The sequence below is a fragment of the Anabrus simplex genome, chromosome 1, assembly GCF_040414725.1.
Source record: "Anabrus simplex isolate iqAnaSimp1 chromosome 1, ASM4041472v1, whole genome shotgun sequence".
In the NCBI taxonomy this organism is placed as follows: domain Eukaryota; kingdom Metazoa; phylum Arthropoda; class Insecta; order Orthoptera; family Tettigoniidae; genus Anabrus; species Anabrus simplex.
The window spans coordinates 346,998,812-347,022,008 of NC_090265.1; the positions used below are offsets into that span (position 1 = coordinate 346,998,812).

Here is a 23,197-nt window from a genome sequence, read left to right on the forward strand (position 1 = left end):
TGGTGTGAAAATGGGAAACCACGGAAAACCATTTTCAGGGCTGCCGATAGTGGGATTCGAACCTACTTTCACTTTTAATAACATGTGCATATATTCTCTGTCTAATGTCTTTAAGAAGCATAATCTTAAAATAGTTTTCAGAACTACACATAACAGCAGGCATATTATACATAATACCAAATCAGTTAACAATAACAACAAATATTTTCAATCAGGAGTATATCGAATTAAATGTAACAACTGCCTAACAAGTTACATAGGGCGTACTGGAAGAAATTTTGCAATAAGGTATAATGAACATGTCAACGCTATTAAGCATAATCATTTCTCTGCAATAGGACAGCACATGCATGATTACAAACATAATTTTACAAATCCGAAAGGCCCTTTGCTTAATATATACGAGGAGTTATACAAAACATTTAATCAATATACAAATCCCAATTATAATATCAACGAACTAACTGAGAAAACCAACATTTTATTTAATAAAATTATCCCAATTGTAAAGAATGATTACATCAAATTAGTTAACAAACAGCGTTATACACAAGCCATAGCGCAGACAGCGGACACGCCCGGCTCCACCCATACACACAGTAAAGCTTCCCCCACACACCCCTCCAACCCCTCCACAACAGCCGACAACATTATCAGAAGTACAAGGTACAATACGCGACAGACAGCCAAACAGCAAACATCTCAACCACCCCACAGCAGTAAGTAAATTTTCATAGAACTCACACTAGTATACAACTTTTATTTCAATCAGAATTTCTAATTCAATCATTTTGACTTACAGATATTCACCATCATAAGAAAGGAAAGAGCCACCATTAACGACCTTGGATTCAAAAAGTGAACAAATTTCTAGAACATTAATCAACGTCAAACAAACAAATTATTAAAGGTTACAAAATACTAAATTGAAAGTGGTTGAGTAATATTCATACATTTGGCAATGATTACAATATTTTAAGCTTAAAACTTGCAAACAACATAGAAGGTGTCTGTCTCTTATTAATTTGGACTGTCAACTGAAGTTTACATCCAACGCACATTACAGTGATTTTAATGTTTTAATGTGTTTAAGAGTTTTGCTTATGAGCTATTTCACATAATTCTAACATAATACGCACTGCAACAACGCAAGAACTACTATTATCTGCAGCTTTAGACAGTCAACAGTGCAATTAAGTTAAACCATGTCCACTAATTTTTATTGTGACTTTTATTGTTTTAATGTGTTTAAGTGTTTGTTTATGTGCTAACTTCTTATTATTCTAATATAACACGAACTGTACAACGCAAGAACCACTATTACCTGCCGCATTAGACAATCAACAGTGCAGTCAAGCACGTTAAATTATATTTACTACTGTTTTATTTTGGCTAGTCATTTGTTTTATTGAACTATCAACATGTATATTTCTACATTTAGTGTAAATTATGGTTAAAACGGCTATAATACTGATTATTTCCAATTGTTCAACTAAGTTCATTTCATACAGGACTAAATATTCACAAGATTAGAGATCAATTAAACTGACCAGGCAAATGCCTATGTTTAAAAATACTCCGACATACTCATCACACTAAAGAAAAGACGAACTCATATTAGATTCTTACATATGTACATTGAGTGTAATAAGAGCAATTAATTTTTGTAATTGTATAATACTGAATTCTCAGCATGGGTATAACCACTTTAAAATCGTTGAATTCTGGAGTATGTCATTAGCTCTCAATAGGAGGCATAATATGTAAATGCAATTCTAGTGTAGCTGAGGATGACCTTTTGAGAGGTCGAAACCGGTCCTACATGTGACAATAAAATAGTATTGATTAGGTGGAACTTTTCTTTCATTTATGACTTATGGTGACTATCAATACGGAATAAAAATTAAATTTATCAATCAAGACAAGTACAGTTGGATGTGGTGAATGGGAAAATCAAAGAATGTGGATTGAAAATAAGTGTAGGCTACAAAAGAGTAAAACTCTTGTTATGACTACAAGAAAGAAAGAAGGAAAAAGTCAGATCAGACTTGCAGACAAGCCCCTGAAAATAGTGGAGACGTTCAAATATCTGGGGAGTGAATTAAGGGAGAATGCTCGACTGGATGCTGAAATTAGTAAGAGGATTTAAGCTGGAAGCTGTTTCTACCACACTGTAAGAAACATGTTATAGGACAAAGATGTGCCAATGAAAGCAAAGGAAACTACGTTCAAGATGTATTGCGTACCCATAACAACTTACGGAGCAGAAACTTGGACAATGACAAAGAAGGATGAGTCGAACAGAGGCAGCCGAAATGAAGTTCTTGAGGAGTGTGATACAGAAGAGTAGAAGAGACAAAATAAGGAATGAGAAAATTCGGGAAGAAATTGGAGTGGAAAAAATGAATGATAGAATAGAGAAGAGCCGACTAAGATGGTTTGGGCACATAAAGTGAATGAGTGACGAAAGAATGCCAAAAAAAAAAGGTGATAGAAATGCAAATGCAAGGAAGGAGAGGCTGTGTACAACCACGATTGAGATAGAAGGATAATCCAACGCAGTATTATGGAAAGAAACCTGGAATGGGACACGGTGTTGGAGGAGTAGTGCTGGAAAGACCGAAGAAAGTGGAGAGGAACCATATTTGCCCCTACCCGGCTACAGCTGGGTAAGGGAAATAATGATGATGATGATGATGAGTGGGATGATTAGCTTAAAACGTTTATAGAAGTTGGTTCTTTATACATTGAAATGCAAATGGAAAATCCTACACTTACGCTCAATATTATTCTGAAAGAAAACAACATTACACTTTTTGTGCCCATGCGTACATGATCTTGATACAAAATAAAAAGCCCGAAATAAAATTATTTCCTCAAATTTGTGGGCAACTAACGTAACTCATTACAAGTTGATATTTTAACAAATTCAATGTACACTCTCAACTTGTGGTATTCATGGACATGACAACTGCTAAATATATAAGGACATTATAATTACCATATACAGTATTGTAAATATTTCTCAGGTACAAGTTTCACAGTATGAGCAGTCTGTTCAACATTTGATACTTTTAGAAGGTTTTCTTTGTGTGAAACACTTCAAAACATGGCACAAGGCATAGCCCTTTATCGCACAATCAGCACCAATAGCAGCTTTCTCTCCGCTTCACAGGCTGCTGGGTGGAGTGAGCACATACATGGCAGATCTTCTTACCTGGTTTACCAGAGGAGGTGGGGGGAACCTCATTACAGAAATGACGCCCTGTAAGGCGCAATGGGTTTTCCTCTAGGGACGGTCGACCTCCTTTGTGTGGTTTACCAGGTATGCGGTGGTTTTCAGTCAGCTCTTGGATAACTTTCAATTAGAACTTCGCCAAGGACATATGACTACCAGTTTGAAGTTGGTACAGAGCAAATGCATTCAGAAGACACAGATCTATGATATGGAAAAACAATTTTTTTTTGTACCACCTGGTGGTTTTCCTTATACATTCAATGTATGAAAGCATCATGTCTGTCTTATCAATCCCACCCATACCCTTATTACAGTCTACAACTGTAGCTGGTTTCTTCACTGTTTCCCCTGTTCAGTGGTCAGCTTTCTCAGCTGCTACCATTTTATTGTGGTGGAAGGATGAAAGCATGTAAATTTCCCTTTTAACCTTCCATCACAATGCCATCATATTGTCAGTGTGATGCGATTCTATGTCCCCTTTCTGTAATGCCTTTACAAACACCAGCATCCCCTTTCGGTTCTTCCGAACAGTACTGCAAACATTAGTCTTTCTCCACACAACATGGTTGTCTAACAGTGGGCTAGTATACCAATTGTCTATGTCAAGGAAAGATTCAAGTAATGTGGTAACAACACTTCATGACGCTCCTAGTAGTTCATTAGTGCAGATATCTGTATCAGCATCCATGTATACAACAAAATCTAAATTATACCCAGTATCCACATCACACAAAACAAAAAGTTTGACACCAAACCTGTGGTGCTTGGATGGAATATACAGTTTGAAGGATAACCTCCCTTTGAACAACACTAGAGATTCATCAATACACAGGTTGGTGAATGGCTTCAAAGATTTTCTGAATAATTTTCTTATAGAGCTCACTACCCCTCTAATTTTGAAGAGTCGATCCCCAGGAGGCTGAACATTGTTGTTAGACATGTGTAGAGAATCATTCGGAATGTGTCCCTTGGCATCAATTCTGAATAAATTGGCGAGTAGAGCAACCTATCAGATGACCAATGTTCAAATATACTGTTCCTACTGTTTCCTCCCATCAGCATACACACTCCATGGAAAGTGTACATTTGATCCACTGTTACATCACTCCACTTTCTAAACCTGGAATGTGGTGACAGCTCAATGTTTTCTACCAGTTGTTTGTGATATTGATTTGTTTCATGAACAACCAGCTGAACCAACTCCACTGGGATTTTTTTTTTTAAATCCATGATTTTGGGGTTGTCATCAAACACTACTTGGCTCCCAGAGTCTGTTACTGTCACTCCTAAATATATCCTGTTACTGTCTGGTGGAGAAAAGTCATCCGCCCGCTACAAAAATAATGATGAAATAGCTTTTATACTCTCCGTGTCTTTCTTCTTTCGTTTAGAAGGAGGCTCTGTTTCTTTCTCACTTACAATATTTTCAGCACTCCCTGTATCGCTTTCACTTTCAAAATAACTTAACAATTCATTAAATCATCATCTTCATTGTCACTTTCTGCTGTAGTTCATAACTGAAAGATTCTTTGATCCGAAATAACATTGCGGCGAAAGCAACCAGCTTCACAACTAAGTATTTTTTATTTTCCACCTTGTCGAAACATTAGTTGCTTAAGGCAACTTGTTGGTTAAAAGTGGTACATGTTTCGTATATTATTAACATCTTCAGCCACATAACACTGTTTAGATGAAAAATTCATATATTGACAAAATATCAATGCTTTGAGAGAAAGTGTCAATGAGAATGTTTATATACAAAAATGATAGCAATATGATATCCTATATGATTTTAATTACTCCACTACCAGCTCTATATTATACTTTGATGTTTTAACCTCTGTCAACACGATTGTGTGTTTTTTCTCTTAGCCAAATCGAACATTGTTAGAAGTTTTCACGCTAGTTTTAAGGCTATTGATTTTCTATAATGTAAATGCAAATCTTAGGGTACCATATACTTTAAGGCCACTAGGTTCAGGGCCCTGACCTAACTTTAGGCTAAGATTTATTTTGGCTGATAATGCTTAGGACAGTTATGTGAAACATGTCCCAACTAACAACACCAGTTGTAGTGTTTATATCCTAAATATAAGGAAAGATAAGTATTGGAAAGGTGGTGTAAATTATTGTTTCTTATTTTAATGTTTATAATCTGATGTCCAATATAGTCTACAATGAGATGTATTACTTGTAACTCAAGAGTGAACCAGGAAACAGAAAAAATTTAAGTTCTCGCGCACCATCTATAGGTGAGCATAGCAGTGGTGGAATGGCCGCGCCAGCCCGTCTATAGGCAGGTGTAGCACTCATCGGATTAACATGTATACACCAAACCAGATACCACAAAATAAATCATCACAAGCGGTTCAAAAAGTGTAATTCACATTTAATTACCACATTGCAAAGACCTCAAAGACCTGCTAGAAAACAAAAGTTGTACCATACGAAATAGCTGCAATTTAATATCGACCAATTAACTACAAGTTACACATCAAGCTCCCATAAACCGAACTCATTGTACAAACAAAACCAGCAGGTAGTGCAAAGGGAAGGAAACTGACCTCACAGCACGAATAACACTGTAACCCACCACTACAGTCAAAGAAAGCTGGATGAATTTGAAAGAGGCCGCTCATGAAATTGCACATGCTATTCTTGGAATAATGAAGCGAGGTTGACAAAGATACGTGGTTTTGGAATGATGACTAAAAGATGCAGTACACAATAAGTAGTGGTTATATGAGATATTTGGCAACAAAATACATTCCAAAATGGAAGACAACACAGTAAGAAGCAAGAGAATGTAATCAAGTTACTTCAAGAAGACCCTGACCAATCCCCCTACCAATTCTAAACACCAGTATCATGGAACAACCCATCAAATAAACAGATGTCACTGAATTGAAGGCTGTTTTGAAGCAAATTAACACGTTCGCGGCCGCTCGGATATCGGCAACCATTACCGTGGTACCGTAATACTTTTTTTTGCTTAAAGGACTTCATTTCTGTGTCCTTATGCATTTTAGATTATTATTTCAATTATTTCAATTATTTATGTGCATACAAGCCATGACGCACACGCTGCGTCAGCGGCACTACCGATGAGTTTTTCGCCTTCGGTGCCATTTGACGCAGCATGTGCATCACGACTGGTAATGAAGTGAAACGAGGAAAGTAATGTTTTGTTCGAATGTAGAACTTATTTACAACAGAAAAATAAGTTTTTGAACATTTCATACAAAGATACTGTGCAGTAGAATCTTATTATTACTGTGTGAACAATGTATACTTACATTAGGCCTACTCCATAAGCTGTACAATGTAACTAGTCAAGACAGTGACATTTCCTCACAAAAATAACTCTTCTGCAAATGCGTTACATTCAGTTACAATGTTATTCAGCAAGTTGTCATCTGCAAGCAAGCGAAAATAATCAGCAGGTTTCACATCACTTGGCAGTGGAACCTTCATTCCTGGCCGACCAATAAAGTTTATTTTTTTCATTGAGGACAAATCTGAACTCCAGGAAATGACCCCTGAAATATTGCTCATGTTATTTGGTGGGAGATTTGGAGATGTGATATTACTTAGTCTTCCTCATCTTCTGTAATATGAGAATTGGGAGTAGACACTCGACACACACATCCGTGATTAAGATTCTCACTCAGGTGGCTACAAGCAGTTTTCACACTGTCATCACTGTTGTCACTATCAATGCTGTCATTGTCACTGGCGTTCAGGAGAGCTTCCAGACTATCATAATTAATTCCAAATCGCCTGTTTATTCCGCTAAGACAGGGATTCTTCTGGCAAGAAGGTTCTGAAACTTCACTATTCTCTCTTGACATCGCAGAAACGTATGCCGACTTGTAATGGCTACAGAGATTGTAACTAACAATTGATCTAATGCCCGGATGGGGCATATGTTTAATAACACCATAACAATGCACAGATACAAGGTCTGTTTGTTTACATACATATTGGCGGGAATACGAGCTTTAATATTTGGCGCGGAGTGTGACGCACGTGTGTCGTCATCGGCACTGAGTGAAAGTGGAGTCATGACGCACGTGTGTCGTCAACGGCCGCGAACGTGTTAAGCAAAGATTGGATGCAACAAGCTAGAATAGTGCTGCTCAATCCAATTATTAAAGAGATAATACTGACAACAGAGCATTTCTGTATCCATATAATTAAAAACATTAAAAAGGGAAAGAATGCAAGTCTGAGTATGCTAACTGCCATCTGACCAAACTTCTAAGCCATACAATGAAGATCTTTGAATGCATTCTGAACAAGTGAATGAACATTATCATCAAAATGATCAAGAATAAAGCATATGTGTGCACAATAGATCCAATCCATGTCGGACAACTATGAGTTGAGAGAAAGTGAGAGAAGAACAAATTGCTCCAATTTGCTTTCCTGAACATTGAGAAAGCATGTAATTGTGTGCCACATGGCCTGATTTGGCTAACATTTCAACAACATGGTGTCCCAGATAACCTTGTCAGTTGGGTGCAGATGCTTTACACAGTAAATAGTGACTTCAAGAAGATCTTGACTTATCCCGCTATCAATTCCAAACAACAGTATCGTAGAATAATCCAACGAACAAAATGATGTCACTGAAGTGACATAATAAGCCCTAGATGCTGTAGGTGTGTCTCATAACTTTGACATTACAGTTGGCATCCACTAGGGCTCTGCCCTAACACCACTTCAGCTCATCCTTGTGATGGGCACCGTTACATCAGACCTACATCAAAAAATACCCTATACTCTTCTCTACGCTTAAAACAAATTCAATCCCTATTACCAAACCGAAGAATGGAAAGATTAATTGGCACAATTTGGGTTGAGATTGAATAAAAAGAAAATCAAATATATGGTGTCAAACCCATAAAAAATTGGGACAATCTAAGAAGGTGATGGCGAGAATTTAAATATCTTGGATCTGTAATGACTAATTATAGCCAATTTATTGAAGATGTGAATGAAAGGATTAATGCAGCCTCAATGAAGTGGCAAATGACTGCAGGTGTCAATTGTGATTGCCAAATGAAAGACATCTCAAACTGAAGATCAATTTCACCATAGTCCGTCCTGTTGCACTCTTATAGCACCAAATGAAGCCTAACTATGAAAGTAGCATGTCGATGAAGCGAAATGGAAACTGAAATGCTGAAATGGTCAGCTTGCATCACCAGACTAGATTATATAACAATCTGGCAAACTAAACAGAGACAGTAGAGCCACATAGTAGACCTTGCCACTTGGAGGGATAAATGCTGATGGACATGACGACAACTACAATATGCTGAGTCTTCATTGAATAAATCTATTAGCTCTTACAAACAAACAAAAAAAAGTTTGAATTTAAAAATAATGGGACCTACCTTTTCATGTCCATTCTGATACTTTGTTAACAAGTCTTGAATTTCATTCTCTACAGACTCATCCTAAAAATTGAAGAAAACATATTTACTGTATTAATTACAATATAAATTTTGTACATTAAATCAGAAAAATTCAGAGGGCAAATTAAATTTATAGTTTTGTATCATCCTGCTAAATGTTTTCACCTCCACACACCAGTCCATTCATATGAATAACCATATATGCAAGCTCCTTCTAAGGGACTTCAAAATCATCCAACAATTTATGCTTAAACAGCTTTCACCTTTGCAACCCTTCATTTTCCCTTTTGCCTACCCTTCACATTGTGTGGCCAATAGTTTGGAAGAAACTTGTTGGCTTCTTTCGAATTCACTATTAAAGTAAATTTTCTAAAAGTCCGGATTCTGCATAGCAACTAGTGTAAAACTAAGAATACAGCCTCTATTTCTCCCTCAAAGTTTGATTTCTTTTACTGTGAGGAAAGTTTGATATGTATTCCTCTTCCAGATATGTTTAAAGAGAGAAAATCCATTAAGGATAGTTGCCCTAATACTAGGGAAATCACAAACGACAATAAATTAAAATACATCTCTTTAATTTTCACTGGAATATTTTACTTGTTCTAATATTCATTATTTTCGGGGAACCCACCTGATGGATTCTATTTACTCAAATCATGTTTAAGTTATATGGATGACTTTGCACAATTTGCAGTGAATCTATCAAAATTGCAATTTACATTTCCTGCAGAACATTCATAGAGAGTCAAAACATTTTGAAAATATTCACAGATAAATCTGTGTTTGTTCCAAGCACAAACAACATACCAATTACTTCCCAGTTATTAATTTTATACTTGGGTCTCAAGTCACAAAAACAAGGCTCATAGTGCCTTTTCTTTTCTGTATCCACATCTTTGGACTGCTTTTCATCTCGCTCAAATCTGACTATTGGATCAATAATTACACCTTTGTTGGATTTCATATCAATGACTACAATGTCTGCTTGTTTAATGGAAACTTCAGTTGACATACAGGTTACTTCTTCATATGCTTCAAATTGTTTTGTATTTCTAAAGCTATCCTTGTTTTTAGTCTATGGTGCCTGTTGTTTTTCACCTAATGAGTCATAGATATTGTTTAGGCAATTTACTTCACCAAGCAGCACGTCAACAATTCAGAGTGTCTGCCTACCAAGGGCTGATGGTCAAATCCTTGAAAGTGGGCCAAGACTTATAGTCACCTTCTACCTATTTGTGCATTCTCCTCTCACCCACAGGGCAACTAATTCACAAAATATATCATTCTACAAATGGGAATGTTACCTAGATTGCCCCTTTTAATTGCGTTCTATTACAGGCAATAGTCTTGCTAAAATGTTCTACCCCCGATATTTGAATTTGCAAGTCCTTTAATTCTTTGAATTAACTTCTAAGATGAACTACTTCCCATAACTGGAATCACAAACACTTACCTGAGGTAAATTGACGATCACTTTAGCAGCACGTTCCAACCAGTGAATAGCCTCACCAAAGTTACCTTCACTAATGTAGCACTTGGCTATGAATAATTCATTCTCTTTCCATGGTACAGGACTAAGTTCCTCTGCACGCAGAAAATTCTCCAGGGCCTCTTTGTGTGTTGCAGAGGGTGGCTCAGCAAACAGGGTTCCTGCCACCTTGCGCTCCATCCAGGACAGCATTGCCACCTTACAATACACACACATGTATGAGAAATATAATTTCAAACTCAGAATATGAAGAAAAATTTACACATCTGATTCCTAATACAAAACATCACTCAATAAATGAGTGGTGTAAGGCCATATTGAGCTAAACACCACAAAGTTAATTTTGAGAGAAACATAAAAAGTCAGTCATGATATCTGGTATTTAAAAAAGAAAAATTCCTAACTGTACATTTTCCAATATATATATATTCATATGTGCAAGTGTTAGAAATGGTTTTGATCTAAAAAGTGAGAAGTCAATAATGAATAATACTTTTTAATAGATGTTGCATGCACTTGGCTGACTGAGATCTCAGTGACTTGACTGTTAACTCCTTTTTGTGATAAAAAGTTATAATTCTGTAAGATATGAGAGAAGTTTGTTATAATACAGTGTAAATTAATCTTTTATTAAAATGACTTTAAGACAACACTATATTTATATCTGTAAAAAATGTTAAGAAGCATAAACAGAATTCCTACATTCTACTACCTTTTTTGAAACGAACACACTATTCACAACATCAATATCAGAATCTGGGGGTTCAATGCCATCATCATCAACATGCACCAACAAGAAACAAAATCCAAATGAACTGGAACTTGAAGGTAGGCACCCTTCTATCCCTTAAGATCACAAATCTCATCGGCTGTTATCATCTAAACCTTCTTTATGAGTAAAATAACCAGAGAGCACTTAATTTCCTGCCATTTTCTTTTGTACATTAATTCTTCCTACTTGAACAGAATTATGGCCAATTTGGCTCAGCTAAAATGAAATTTCCTTTCATCTACTAATATATCACACACTTACATTTTGTGCAACACAACTGCTAACACAGTGTGGAACCCTTAACTCATCATCTTTCAAACTGGAACTTGGTTCACCATGGTTTTACATCAGCCAAATGGTCATTCATCAAAATTTTGCTGTAAGGGCCAATTAAATATCATCATCATCATCATCACTGTCATCATAGGCTGTTCTGACTTTTGGCAGGTTCAGTCTTGGCTATGACCTCCATACCCTCCTGTTTCGTGCCCTTTTCTTTATCTCTGCATAACCTTGCTTTCCTTTTCTAATGTCGTCTAATATCTGGTATCTCCTCCTTCCAATCCCTTGTTTCTCTTTTAACATTCATTCCATCCATCACCATTCATAATAAGGAATCACATAGTAGATCATATCTAGTACAATTTTCTTTTCCAAATCTCAGCTAGCATGCTTCTCTCTTTCAACACTCTTTTCAGCACTTCAGCATTCATTATTCTACAATACAAAAGTTGAAAACAAGAAAAGCTGCTGGAATTGATAAGATTTCTGGGGATATACTTTGTTTTACAATTTGCTTTACCTCACACCGACACAGATAGGTCTTCTGGCGACGATGGAACAGGAAAGGGCTAGGAGTGGGAAGGAAGCGGCTGTGGCCTTAATTAAGGTACAGCCCCAGCATTTGCCTGGTATGAAAATGGGAAACCATGGAAAACCATCTTCAGGGCTGCTGACAGTGGAGTTCGAACCCACTATCTCCCGGACGCAAGCTCACAGCTGTGCGCCCCTAACCGCATGGCCAAGTCGCAAAGCCGGAAATTATGGGCCAGTCAGTTTGACATGTGTTGCATGCAAGCTTTGGGAAAGCATTCTTTCTGATTATATGAGAGTTACTTTTTAACTAAGGTCCAATCGGCTGTAGCTTTGTTAAGTTGGTGCGCCTGTTGAAATGTGCTCGTGTGCTGTTTCCCGGCATGCCTTGGGCATGAGACAACACCAGCTGAAGTCGTAACATCATTGCGTATTGTTCGGTATGGGCAGTTGAAATGTTTCAGATAAATGAGCGTCCCACCAAGTGTGAAATAGGCCTGCGATTCACTACAGCAAAGAACATGTCAGCTGTGGACATTCATTGGCCTGCTGTACAGAATAAGTGATGTGGCCTATTGTCATCTGGTGTTTTGTTGCTGCATGACAATGCATGACCTCATTCTGCTGCTCAAACTCAAGAGTTAATCCGATCTTTTGGATGGGAGTAAATGGACCACCTACCATACAGCCCGGATCTGTTCCGTTACCTGAAGCAGTTCCTTGCCAGTCAGTGGTGCGACACCGACAAAGATATGAAAGCAGTAGTTGAAGGCGGCAGAGATCTATAGTGAGGGGATACAAACATTGGTGGAACGCTATGATAAATGTTTAAACAAACATAGTAACTATATAGAATAATTACATAATAGACAAGTTGTGGCAACATCATTATTATTTTTGTTTCTATTGACAAACAGGCCTTACTTAAAAAATAGCCTTCATATCAGACACGCTTGCAGAATTAATAACTGGTTTGATAGGAAGCAGTTCAGGTTCAGGAAAGGTTATTCTACTGAAGCTCAACTTGTACGATTCCCCATAAGGAACTTGTACGACCTTGTCTTTGAGGTAACCCCAAAGGATAAAGTCTGGTGGGGACATGTCAAGTGATCTGGCTGGCCACTCCACAGGCCCTCAACGACCAATCTAGTGTTGAGGAAAAACTTCATCCAAGAACACACGAACAATGGCGGCAGAAGTGCAGCACGGCACCATCTTACTGTCATCACAGTTCCTCAAAGTTCTGTCTCTCTGAAGTTCTGGGATGACACTTTCCCTCAGCAATTTTAGGTGGGTTTCCCCCTGTGACGTCATTTTCAAAGAAGGTCAATCAGGCCAATCATTCCTTTGAACGTCATGCTGCCCGACACCATCACCCCTGGGGACTGAAAATCATATTCATTGGTGGCATTGGGGTTCTCTGACTGCCAAAACAAACAATTGTGTCTGCTGACCGATCCTGATGTGTGAAATTTGGCCCCATCAGTCCAGACAATATTCTGGATAAGGTCAAGGTTCTCCCTAAAATTTGATCAATTTCAACTCAGCAAACTCAAGTCGTCCTCGTTAAGAACATGAATAAGCCGTTGGCATGGCATCAACATCAGCAGTTCAGACAGTTCTCGGCTGATCAGGATTCTTGGAACTCAAAGCACTGGCAGTTGCATCAAACTGTTTGTTGATTTGGATATTGTGTCCCTGTGGACAGCTGGTGGTCCATCCTCTCCCAATATCTGTACTGGACTTCCGATACACTGTTAGCAACTGTGAAAAGGCGCATACATTTTACACACTGCTCGATAGTTAACCAGTCTCTGGCCATGATGTTTCTTCAATACGCACTAAGTAGGCAGAGTACTGATCTCGTTCACAGCATACCATATCATGCTGCCATCTATCGACAACAAAAGGTACTTTCCCATCTTCCCGTGTGTTGCTGGATTGATTGGTTATTATTGTTATTAATAATCAAAAAGTGCCTAATTGAGTCCGGCTCACCCTGTACATATTAATGAAATATCTTCATTAGGAATGGAATTGTAAATAAAGGATACAGATCTCTGCACATCCTTCTTTTCCCTTAAGCTTCAGGTCTCTGTATAACTAAGTTCTTATAACTTCTCTTCATTCCTTGCCACACCTTTCTGACATTCTTTTAGTTTACTCATTTCATTTCTCTCCTTTATTGCTATTTGGACAGTTTCATTCTGCCATGAGGTTTCTTTCTTTCTTACTCATCTACTTGTTTTGCCAACAATACTGACTGACCACAGTGTCCACCAGGATTTTCTTGACCCAAAACATTCTTCTTCAATTGTTCCTACTTCACATTTGGGCAGTTGGTCTCTAATTTTCATATGGTATTCAGACCTCTTTTCTGGTTTTCCAAATTTCCAAACTTTTATCCTGGGTTTATGTCTAGTATTAATCTTTTTTACTATGATATTTTGTAAGGTGCTATTAGTAACCTATGGTTATTACCTAGACTTTCTCCTGGCAGTGCTTTCACATCTCTAATACATGTTCCAGCCTCTTTGTCTGCAACGACACAGTCAATAACGGATTTCTGCTCTCCATTGTAGCTGTACCTTGTGATCTTAGAGCTCAGCTGCTTTTTTAACCAGGTGATCTTGATAACTAGGTTGTTTCGTATGCAGAAGTCACCCTTGTAGTTCTTATCTCCATATCCATGAGGACCAATCACTGCCTCTTACCTTGCCCTAATAGTTCCCACTTGAGCATTTAGGTCTCCCATAACAAGAGTATTATCTTGTTCGACGTGGTCCTCTAATTTTTGATGAAAGTCACCTTTCTCTTCTTGACTACACCCAGTCTATGGAGCATAAACCTGAACAACAGTCAAGCTATTGTTGTTGATTTTCTGATGTAGCTTAATAATTAGTTCATTGACATATTCAATATCAGCCATAGCATCAATGTTCTTGTTAATATGAATGCCACACCATTCTTATTTCCATGTAATTAGTTTGTAACCTTTCCACAACAATTTATTTCCTTTCCACTTTGTTTCACTCAGTCCAAGGACCTCAATCTTTCTTCTTTCCATGAAATCTACAAGCTGCTCACATTTCTCAGTCAGGTTATGGTATTTAATGTTGCTATTTTGAATTTGTTTTTTCCATCCAGAAATTTTCTTCTTTGAATAATTCCATTTAACTCTGAGCTTATCACCATCATCCTTACCATAATTATAAGTAGAAGGAGTTCTATGTCTTGGTATTTGTTTACATCCGAGGCTCATTTTACTGTTGATGGTGATTTGACAAATTTCTTCCCTTGCTGGCTTGCTGGGCTTAACACAAAGTAAGGTTTATCTGTCAGGGACAACTCCCTTGGCCTTCAATTGTCTCCTATACAATCTTCAAGACAGCAGCACTGTGATAAATTTGTGTGTCATTTCCTCACACAAGTTTCATCAAAGCTGCTAAGGGAAAACTCCTCCGCCTGCAGCCATCGGTTCTCCCTTAGTTTGCCTTGTTTGGTACTGGCCGCCATACCCTCAGCCAGACAGCTGCAGGTAGTACTGTCTACTGTCATATACAGTAGCAGGATGATCCTGACCTGATATGAATAAAAGTATTAATTAATAATCAGCTATGTGGGGAATGACATAGAAAGAAACGTTATCATAGCGGGGGACCTCCTTTTACTAAATATTAACTGGGAAGGGAATGAGAATGACAGAAAGTAAGACAAACAAATGATAAAAAGTTATTTCTTGATGCTTTCAAGGCCCATATGTTATAGAAATGATAATATAATTTTAGGGCTTTATCCGTGTCAAGAAAACAGAATGAAATTCTTTACATTTTACAGAAGAAAATCTCATCTGTTTGTAAGGAAGACTTCTCTAAAAATGATGGTTGGAATTTAAGAATACCATTGGTCTACTGTAAGTGGTACTCTCATTTGTTACCAGATGGCTCACTGTGAGCTAGCCTTCTGAGTGGGAAGTGACGCCATCTTAGCTCCAATTAAGATGTTTCTTGTTCAATACGTATATACATTGTAAAAAGGTCTACCAGATGAATCAAAGACGAATGTGGATAAATAAATAAATAAATAAATAAATAAATAAATAAATAAATAAATAAATAAATAAATAAATAAATAAATAAATAAATAAATAAATAAATAAATAAATAAATAAATAAATAAATAAATAAATAAATAAATAAACAAACAAACAAACAAACAAACAAACAAACAAACAAACAAACAAATAAATAAATAAATAAATAAATAAAATGATGAAATAAAATAAAATGAAGTGCAACAAAAGACTGACAAGGAAAGACTAGAATAGAATAGAGCTGAAGAAGGAAAGAAAAATGTGCGGCAGAACAAAGAGTATGCGAGAGTCGGCCAGGAAGTGGGGAAGGACATACTACAACGAGGTTGCAGACACGACAGTGAAAAGAAGTAACAATACAGTGACAGGTTATGAAAGTATGACACAGCCTAAAGTGAACCATCTAATGATGAGAAGAGTAGGAATTTGGGAAACAACGAAACAAAAATAACAGCGAAAGGACAGGGACCTAAGTATAAATCCTTAAGTAATATGTGGTTGCCAGACATTAACTGATAGCCAGTGTCCTGTTAAAATTAATATGATTTTTATATATTTCCACTGCTTTCTTTATAATCCTTGAACTGTAGCATTTTGTGTGGGAAATAGCTCAAATATTTTGGAACAAGACACCATGACCCAATGATAGGGCGTGCTCAACAATTGGCGACATGTCTGACTGGTTGAGACTGATATTCCGTTGGTGTTCCTTGATACGAGTACCAATGAACTGGCATGTTTGACCAATGTATACCTTGCCACAAGTAAAGGGAATTTTGTATATCCCAGGATGTAATAGTGGGGACAATTTGTCTTTGCTTTTACATAAACTATGAACAATTTTTGTGACTGTGCCAAACAGTTTTTATATTGTGCTTGTGGAGGACCTTGGCAATTCGGTCTGTGGTATTGTGGATAAAAAGAGGGTAGGCATTTCCCTTCACTTCTTCATTCTGTGAGCTTTGCATCATTGTCCCTCTGGAATGCAGGGCTCTATAAATCTGTACATCGTTGTAAACACTACCCTTGAACATGACTTTTGAATGTGCCCATCTCCTCCTGGATAGCAGATGGCTCACAAACTGGTTTCACCCTCATGGTGAGTGTCGTGAGAAAGCTCTGTTTTGTGTTGGATGGTGGTGAGAATCTGCATCGAGTTAGCAATTTGTGTAGGTAAACTGTGTGCTCTAAGGAGCCATCCGGTTGGTTTCTTTCTTACTAGAACAGCCAAGAAAGGAAGGCATCTGTCTGACTCTATCTCTATAGTGAATTTAATTGAAGGATGCTGCTGATGTAAGTGGTTTAGAAATTGCTGAAATTTCTCAGGACTTCCTGTCCAGGCCACAAATGTATCATCAACATACCTCCACCAAATCATCAGTTTTGATAGACCCCAAAGAAATAGCCTCCTCCTCAAAATCCTCCATGAAGAAATTAGCCACCATCAGCGAAAGTGGACTTCCCATAGCCACACCTTTGCCATCCCAAAAGAAATAGTTGGAAGTCATGCAGTAGTGAAATAGCTTAGTAATGTCCTCAGGAAACAGATGGTCAATGAGACATGACTGAGTCAATCAGCACTTTAGTGAGCAAGGAATCCATATCAACTCAATAATAATAATAATAATAATAATAATAATAATAATAATAATAATAATAATAATAATAAGAAGAAGAAGAAGAAGAAGAAGAAGAAGAAGAAGGTGTGCTCAGTTGAGAATAGTATGGAATCTTAGTCCTTACTGTAGTCTGTGATCGACTTCATTCTTTTCATGCACTTTAGCATCTGGTATGTGTCACAATTTTTGCCGCACAGCACACACACACAATCTATGTCTGGTTTATGAAATCGTTTATTAATAAACAGTTTGTAGTGAAAGCCGTGTACTGAAAATCTGGCTATTACATGTCTTTGGTTCTGGTTCTTTCTGGTCCAGGACTTCTCCACCATAGCAGGCAAGCTGTAGAATTCCAGCTCTATTTCTTCTCTCTTCTCATTTCGGTTCCTTAGTAGCTCTTGATATGAGTACGTCCTATAATGAGCTGAAGCAATTTACTTAGATATTTTTCCAGAGCATACGTAGAACATATCGCACTACTGGTCTGAGGAGTACGTCCTCTTTATGGATTTTTCGTAGTCCATATAATCTTGGTGGCACTGCGTTCCCCAGAGTCAGGTGTTTAACCACCTCGTTTGAAATTGAGAACTGCCTTAAGAGCTTCACAGTGGCATTGGACACATAAGTAGTAGGGTCATGTGATCTCAGTCTGCAAACAGCCTCTGACAACATAGAAGAAATTTTGTTCTTATATTCATCAGTGTCCATTACCACCATCACATTACCTTTATCCGCCGAGAGAATGGTCAGTTCAGAGTCATCTCCGAGTTCCTTCAGAGCTCTCCTGTTGCCTCTAGTTAAGTTGCATGTGGATACCACAACAGACCTTATCAGTCTCGCACATTCCTGTCGTACCTCCTCAGCTTCATCCGTAGGTAGTTTGTGGATGGTTGCCTCAACAGAAGTAATTAATTCCTCAGTCGGAATTTTAGAGGGAGCGACAGCGAAACTGAGTCCCCTAGCTAGAACTAACATTTGGTTCTCATTTACAAACCCCTTGCTAACACGCTGATATATTCTCCTGGCCTTAGGAGTATTTAAAGTGTGCTACAGCTTAATACAACTGGAAATTATATTATGGTCCCAGCATCTCAGAAGAAAGAAGAAAGAAGAATGCACTTCTTTCTCCTTAAGTTGCTGAGTTAAGAGGCTTTTCTTAAAATAACCCTCCTCAAAGAGGTTTCTAATATATAGATTGATGGTTTCATGGCCCGTATTATAGACATGATAATAATGATAGCTTTTGGGCTTTTGCCGTGTCAAGAAAACAAGGTAAAATTTTTTACGTTTCGCAGACAACTTTGTTCTGCGTCTTCAGAAGAAAATCTTGTCTGTTCACAAGGAAGACTTCTGTAATAATGACAGTTTGAATTTAAGAATACTTTACCGTTGGTCTATTGTCAGTGGTACTCTTGTTCGTCACCATGATCTAGCCTTCTAAGTGGGAAGTGATGACACCATCTTAGCTCCAATTGAGAGGTTCCTTGTTCAATACATATGTGCAAAGGCAAATGTGGTAGAAAAAATAAATAAAATGATGAAATAAAATAAAGTGCAATGAAATGTAAAGAATTTCACCTTGCCTTCTTGAAACGACAAAAGCCAATATGATATATTATCTTGTTGATAAATAAGTTAACCTAGGAAGGGCAGATGATTCAGAAAGGGAAGAATACTCTAGACATGGTGCTAATAAAAACCAGATGAGCTCTGCAGAGAATTTGAAGTGTCAGATGGTATAAGTGATCGTGAAGCTGGTTTTGTAGTAGTTAAAAATAAGAAAGGAAGGTTATAAAAGTAGGTCTCTCAAGGTATATAAGAGTGGCATGAGCAAACTTTTAAAAAACATACATGATTGGTGGAAAATGATATATAAAAATACCTATAGCAGCCTGTGAGGTAGGTTTAGAGCAATTGCTGAGGAGTGTGAAAACAAGCATGTACCTTTAAAGATAGTAAGGAATGGTCTAGTCACACAATGTTATAACAGAGAAAAAAGCGATTAAGAATGAGGTACACATTAGAAATAGAGATAAGAATGGTTGTAGAAGTAAGGAAGGAACTCACTAGAAAACCAAATTTAGGAAAAATTTCAGCTAAGGATAACATTATGGCAAACATAATTTGCAGTCATATGATTTATAGTAAAAAGATGAAGTATACCTTTAAAGATAGTAAGGAATGGTCTAGTCACACAATGTTATAAAAGAGAAAAAAGCTATTAAGAATGAGGTACACATTAGAAATAAATAGAGATAAGAATGGTTGTGGAAGTAAGGAAGGAACTCACTAGAAAACCAAATTTAGGAAAAATTTCAGCTAAGGATAACATTATGGCAAACATAATTTGCAGTCATATGATTTATAGTTAAAAGCTGAAGTATACGTACAGGTATTTTAAGTTGCCGTTCTTGATATTATACCTCCTTTTGTAATTGATTACTAAAAAAGAAAAATAATGGTTTGTTCAGAAGCTATAACTTACAATGTTGCCTAGGTAGAGACAATATAATACCTTGGGACTTTCTACAACTTTTTTATTTTCTCCTCTTAACTTATGATTAGACAGCATATTATAAAAGGGATATTTTGTGTATATGTATGTCTGTTTGATATCAGTATAATTCTAAACATGCTACAAACCTGAAATTTGGCATGTGGGTAGCTTCCATATGGTAAAGTAAAAATTGTAAAAATAAGGCTTGTTATTAAGGGAGGAGTTCTACGAGGGTGGAAAATGGCCAAGTGTGAGGCATGAACCTGCAAAATAACTGTGTTAAATAGACTACAATGCCATATGGCTCTTTGTGCCCACTGTTGACAGCATGATGGGAGATTTAGATGAGACTTCACTCCTGGTCAGTGAAGCCCTTTGCTTCTCTGAGTTTCAACAGTTAACATACTTTGCATCATCTTATCAAATCTGACTGCCTCACAGCTACAACCTATTCTTGGATTTGTAACTGATAGAATAACCTTAAATCCATGCTAAAATATCAGACAATTGTTACATTTACTTTCAAGGTCTCGCGAGATATTCATTTTTCCGTAATTCATGGATGGGCTTGGAGAACCAGCCCCTGGTTACTAAACAGCACTGCTACTTGACTGCTACTTGGGGACAGTTAACTAACTCCTTCCCTAATATAACTTACCAAGTCATAGTGAAAAGAATTTCCCATTTCATCATATATCCTACTACGTCGCATCTGTGAGCATATACCTCTGCCAACTTGTGGTGAATTTTAGAGTTAACTACTAGCAATCTTAGCATGGAGTATTTAGAAAAGATTGCTTAGTATCTTCATGTTCAGTGATCTATGAGCTGTAGTTTAAATGTCCTTAGAAATACGTGACACATATATCGAGGCAAGGTACACTCGATGTAAACAGAAATAGTGGAGCAGAGAGAGGTAGCTTGTGTTATGGATGAGGAAATACCATGTTTGCTGAACAAATGTGTTGATTTAGGAGGTCATTCCAATGAAAGTGATAGCTACAACAGTGGTGGTAGTGTTCAAATAGAAATTGAAGAATTTGAAGATGAGCTCAACGAATTAGGCTCACACCTGTACTATGGTCTAATAATTATGCCCCAAAAACCAACACAACTAAAAGAAGTTACCATAAATGGTAATAAAATCAAAATAGTAACTTAATTTAAATATCTTGGAGAAATAATAACACATAACCTAAATGAAAAAATCTCAATCCAAACAAGAACAAATAGATTAGCTAAAGCACAAAAATTAACATGGGATATCTACAAAAAGAAATGTCTATCAATAAATGCAAAAATAAAACACTACAACACAGTTATAAAACCAGAAGCTACATATGCAGCAGAAACACTTTCACCTGAATAAACAATCAAAGACTGACAGACTTCAGAAAATTGAAAGGAGGATCAGAAGAACCTGCAACAACAAAAAATACCAGAAAGATGGACAGTGACGGTTAATACCTAACAAAGTCGTGTACAAAGAGCTAGAACCCATTACAGATACTATGCGTAAGAGGAGACTGGGATTCTTTGGACATATGAGGATACAGGATTCGAGACTTTTGAAACAACTAGTACAACACAATCTCGTCTCAAAAACTACCACAACAGGATGTAAATGGATCAGAGAGGTGAGAGAGGATCTGAAGGAAATAGGCCTTACAACAGAAGACACCACAAATAAGATAAAAATTGAATACAAAACTTAAGAATACAAACCGCCACTTTACCTTTACACAAAACAAACCAACAACACACATATTTTCAACAGAGGAAAGAGCACGAAGATCGGAGCGTCTGAAGAAGTACTGGGAGGACCGCAAAGCCCGAACAATCCCTTCAAAGAGACCTGAACGACGGACTGACTAAAGTGATCCTATGTGGTCATAAAAGAAGAAGAAGAAGAACCTAATCCCTTCACTGATGATCAAAGTGTTTTCCACAACTTACTGGTAGGATCAAGTGAGTTGGACTATTTTTTGTTGTATTCTGGAGGGGACATTTTTCAAGTTTTGGCAGACAATACAAAACAGTACGCGAAAATAAAGCAACAAAATAAAGTGGATCAAAACTGGGAACCTACAAGTGAAATATAAATTTGGGCTTACTTGGGAATATAATATACACACTAGCTATAGTACCTGGCTCTGCTTGGAACTTTCTTTGAATGTTTAATTTAGGATTTGTAGTATTTGTCTGAAGCGACTTTTTTAATAGATTTCTTTATTGTGACGTTGGCTGATAGTTTACGAACTCTTTTGTAAATTTAGAGTTATTGTTGTGTGTTTAAGGTTTAGTCTCAGATTATAATTTTTCATTAATCTATTTGCTTGAACCAGCTCAGATGGTCAGGGAAGTGTTTTCCACAATTTACTGGTAGGATCAAGCGAGTTGGACTATTTTTTGTTGTATTCTGGAGGGGACATTTTTCAAACAAATAATAAAAGTAAGTTATAACTGTATGTATTTACACCTCGCTCAATAGATATGATGTACACAATTCCAACTGTCACTGGGACTGTCGCCAATCGGGCGAGGGACCCTGAAAACTGTGGACTCAATACAAATATCAGTCATTTTTGACATATTCTTTTTTGTCCCTTCTCAACCTCCATGCCGATGGAGTCTGAACTTGGACTTAAATGGCATCCTGAGTATCACAATTCATCTCGGCAACCCTGAAAGCCATGGATTCGACACTAACATTGGTCGTTTTTTCTTATTTTTACATATCAAACCTTCCCCTAGTGGTGCTATCTTCACAGTATGTTTTCTAGATAGTCATGTGTGTTGTACTAACTTTGGTTGAGAGCTGTGCTGGAACATACACACATTCATTCATAATTTTGGTCATTTTGGACATGTTCTTTTTCACCCCTTCTAACCCCCATTCCAACTGGGGCTGAACATTCAATTACACGGTATCCAGAGTGTCACATCTTAGCGACTCCGAAAACTATAGATTCGGCGATAATGCCAGTCGTTTTCGATTATTTTTACATTTCATCCCCTCCCCTAGGGATGCTAGGGGTACTATTTTTTTTTTTTTCCCAAAGAGTAAGTCATATTTGGTTCATAGCTAGGCTGGAACAAACACACACACATCCATAATCTAGGCCATTTCTGGACATTTTCTTCTCGCCCCTATGCCAATCGGGGCTGAACTTTGACTTAAACAGCATACAGTGTCTCTGTTCATCACAGTGACCCCAAACTATTCAAAACTATTTTCGATTATTTTTATAAG

General features: G+C 37.3%; 1 protein-coding gene across 1 annotated transcript in view; it reads right to left on the reverse strand.

Annotated features, from left to right (window-relative positions):
- The window catches only part of LOC136856778 (regulator of microtubule dynamics protein 2), a 119,220-nt gene that overhangs the window by 10,746 nt on the left and 85,277 nt on the right, over positions 1 to 23,197 (reverse strand). The window contains exons 5-6 of the mRNA XM_067134883.2: positions 10,115 to 10,348; positions 8,641 to 8,703 (exon numbers count right to left, since the gene is read on the reverse strand). Of these exons, the coding sequence (XP_066990984.2) occupies positions 8,641 to 8,703; positions 10,115 to 10,348 (297 nt within the window). The remainder of the gene's footprint in view (positions 1 to 8,640; positions 8,704 to 10,114; positions 10,349 to 23,197) is intronic.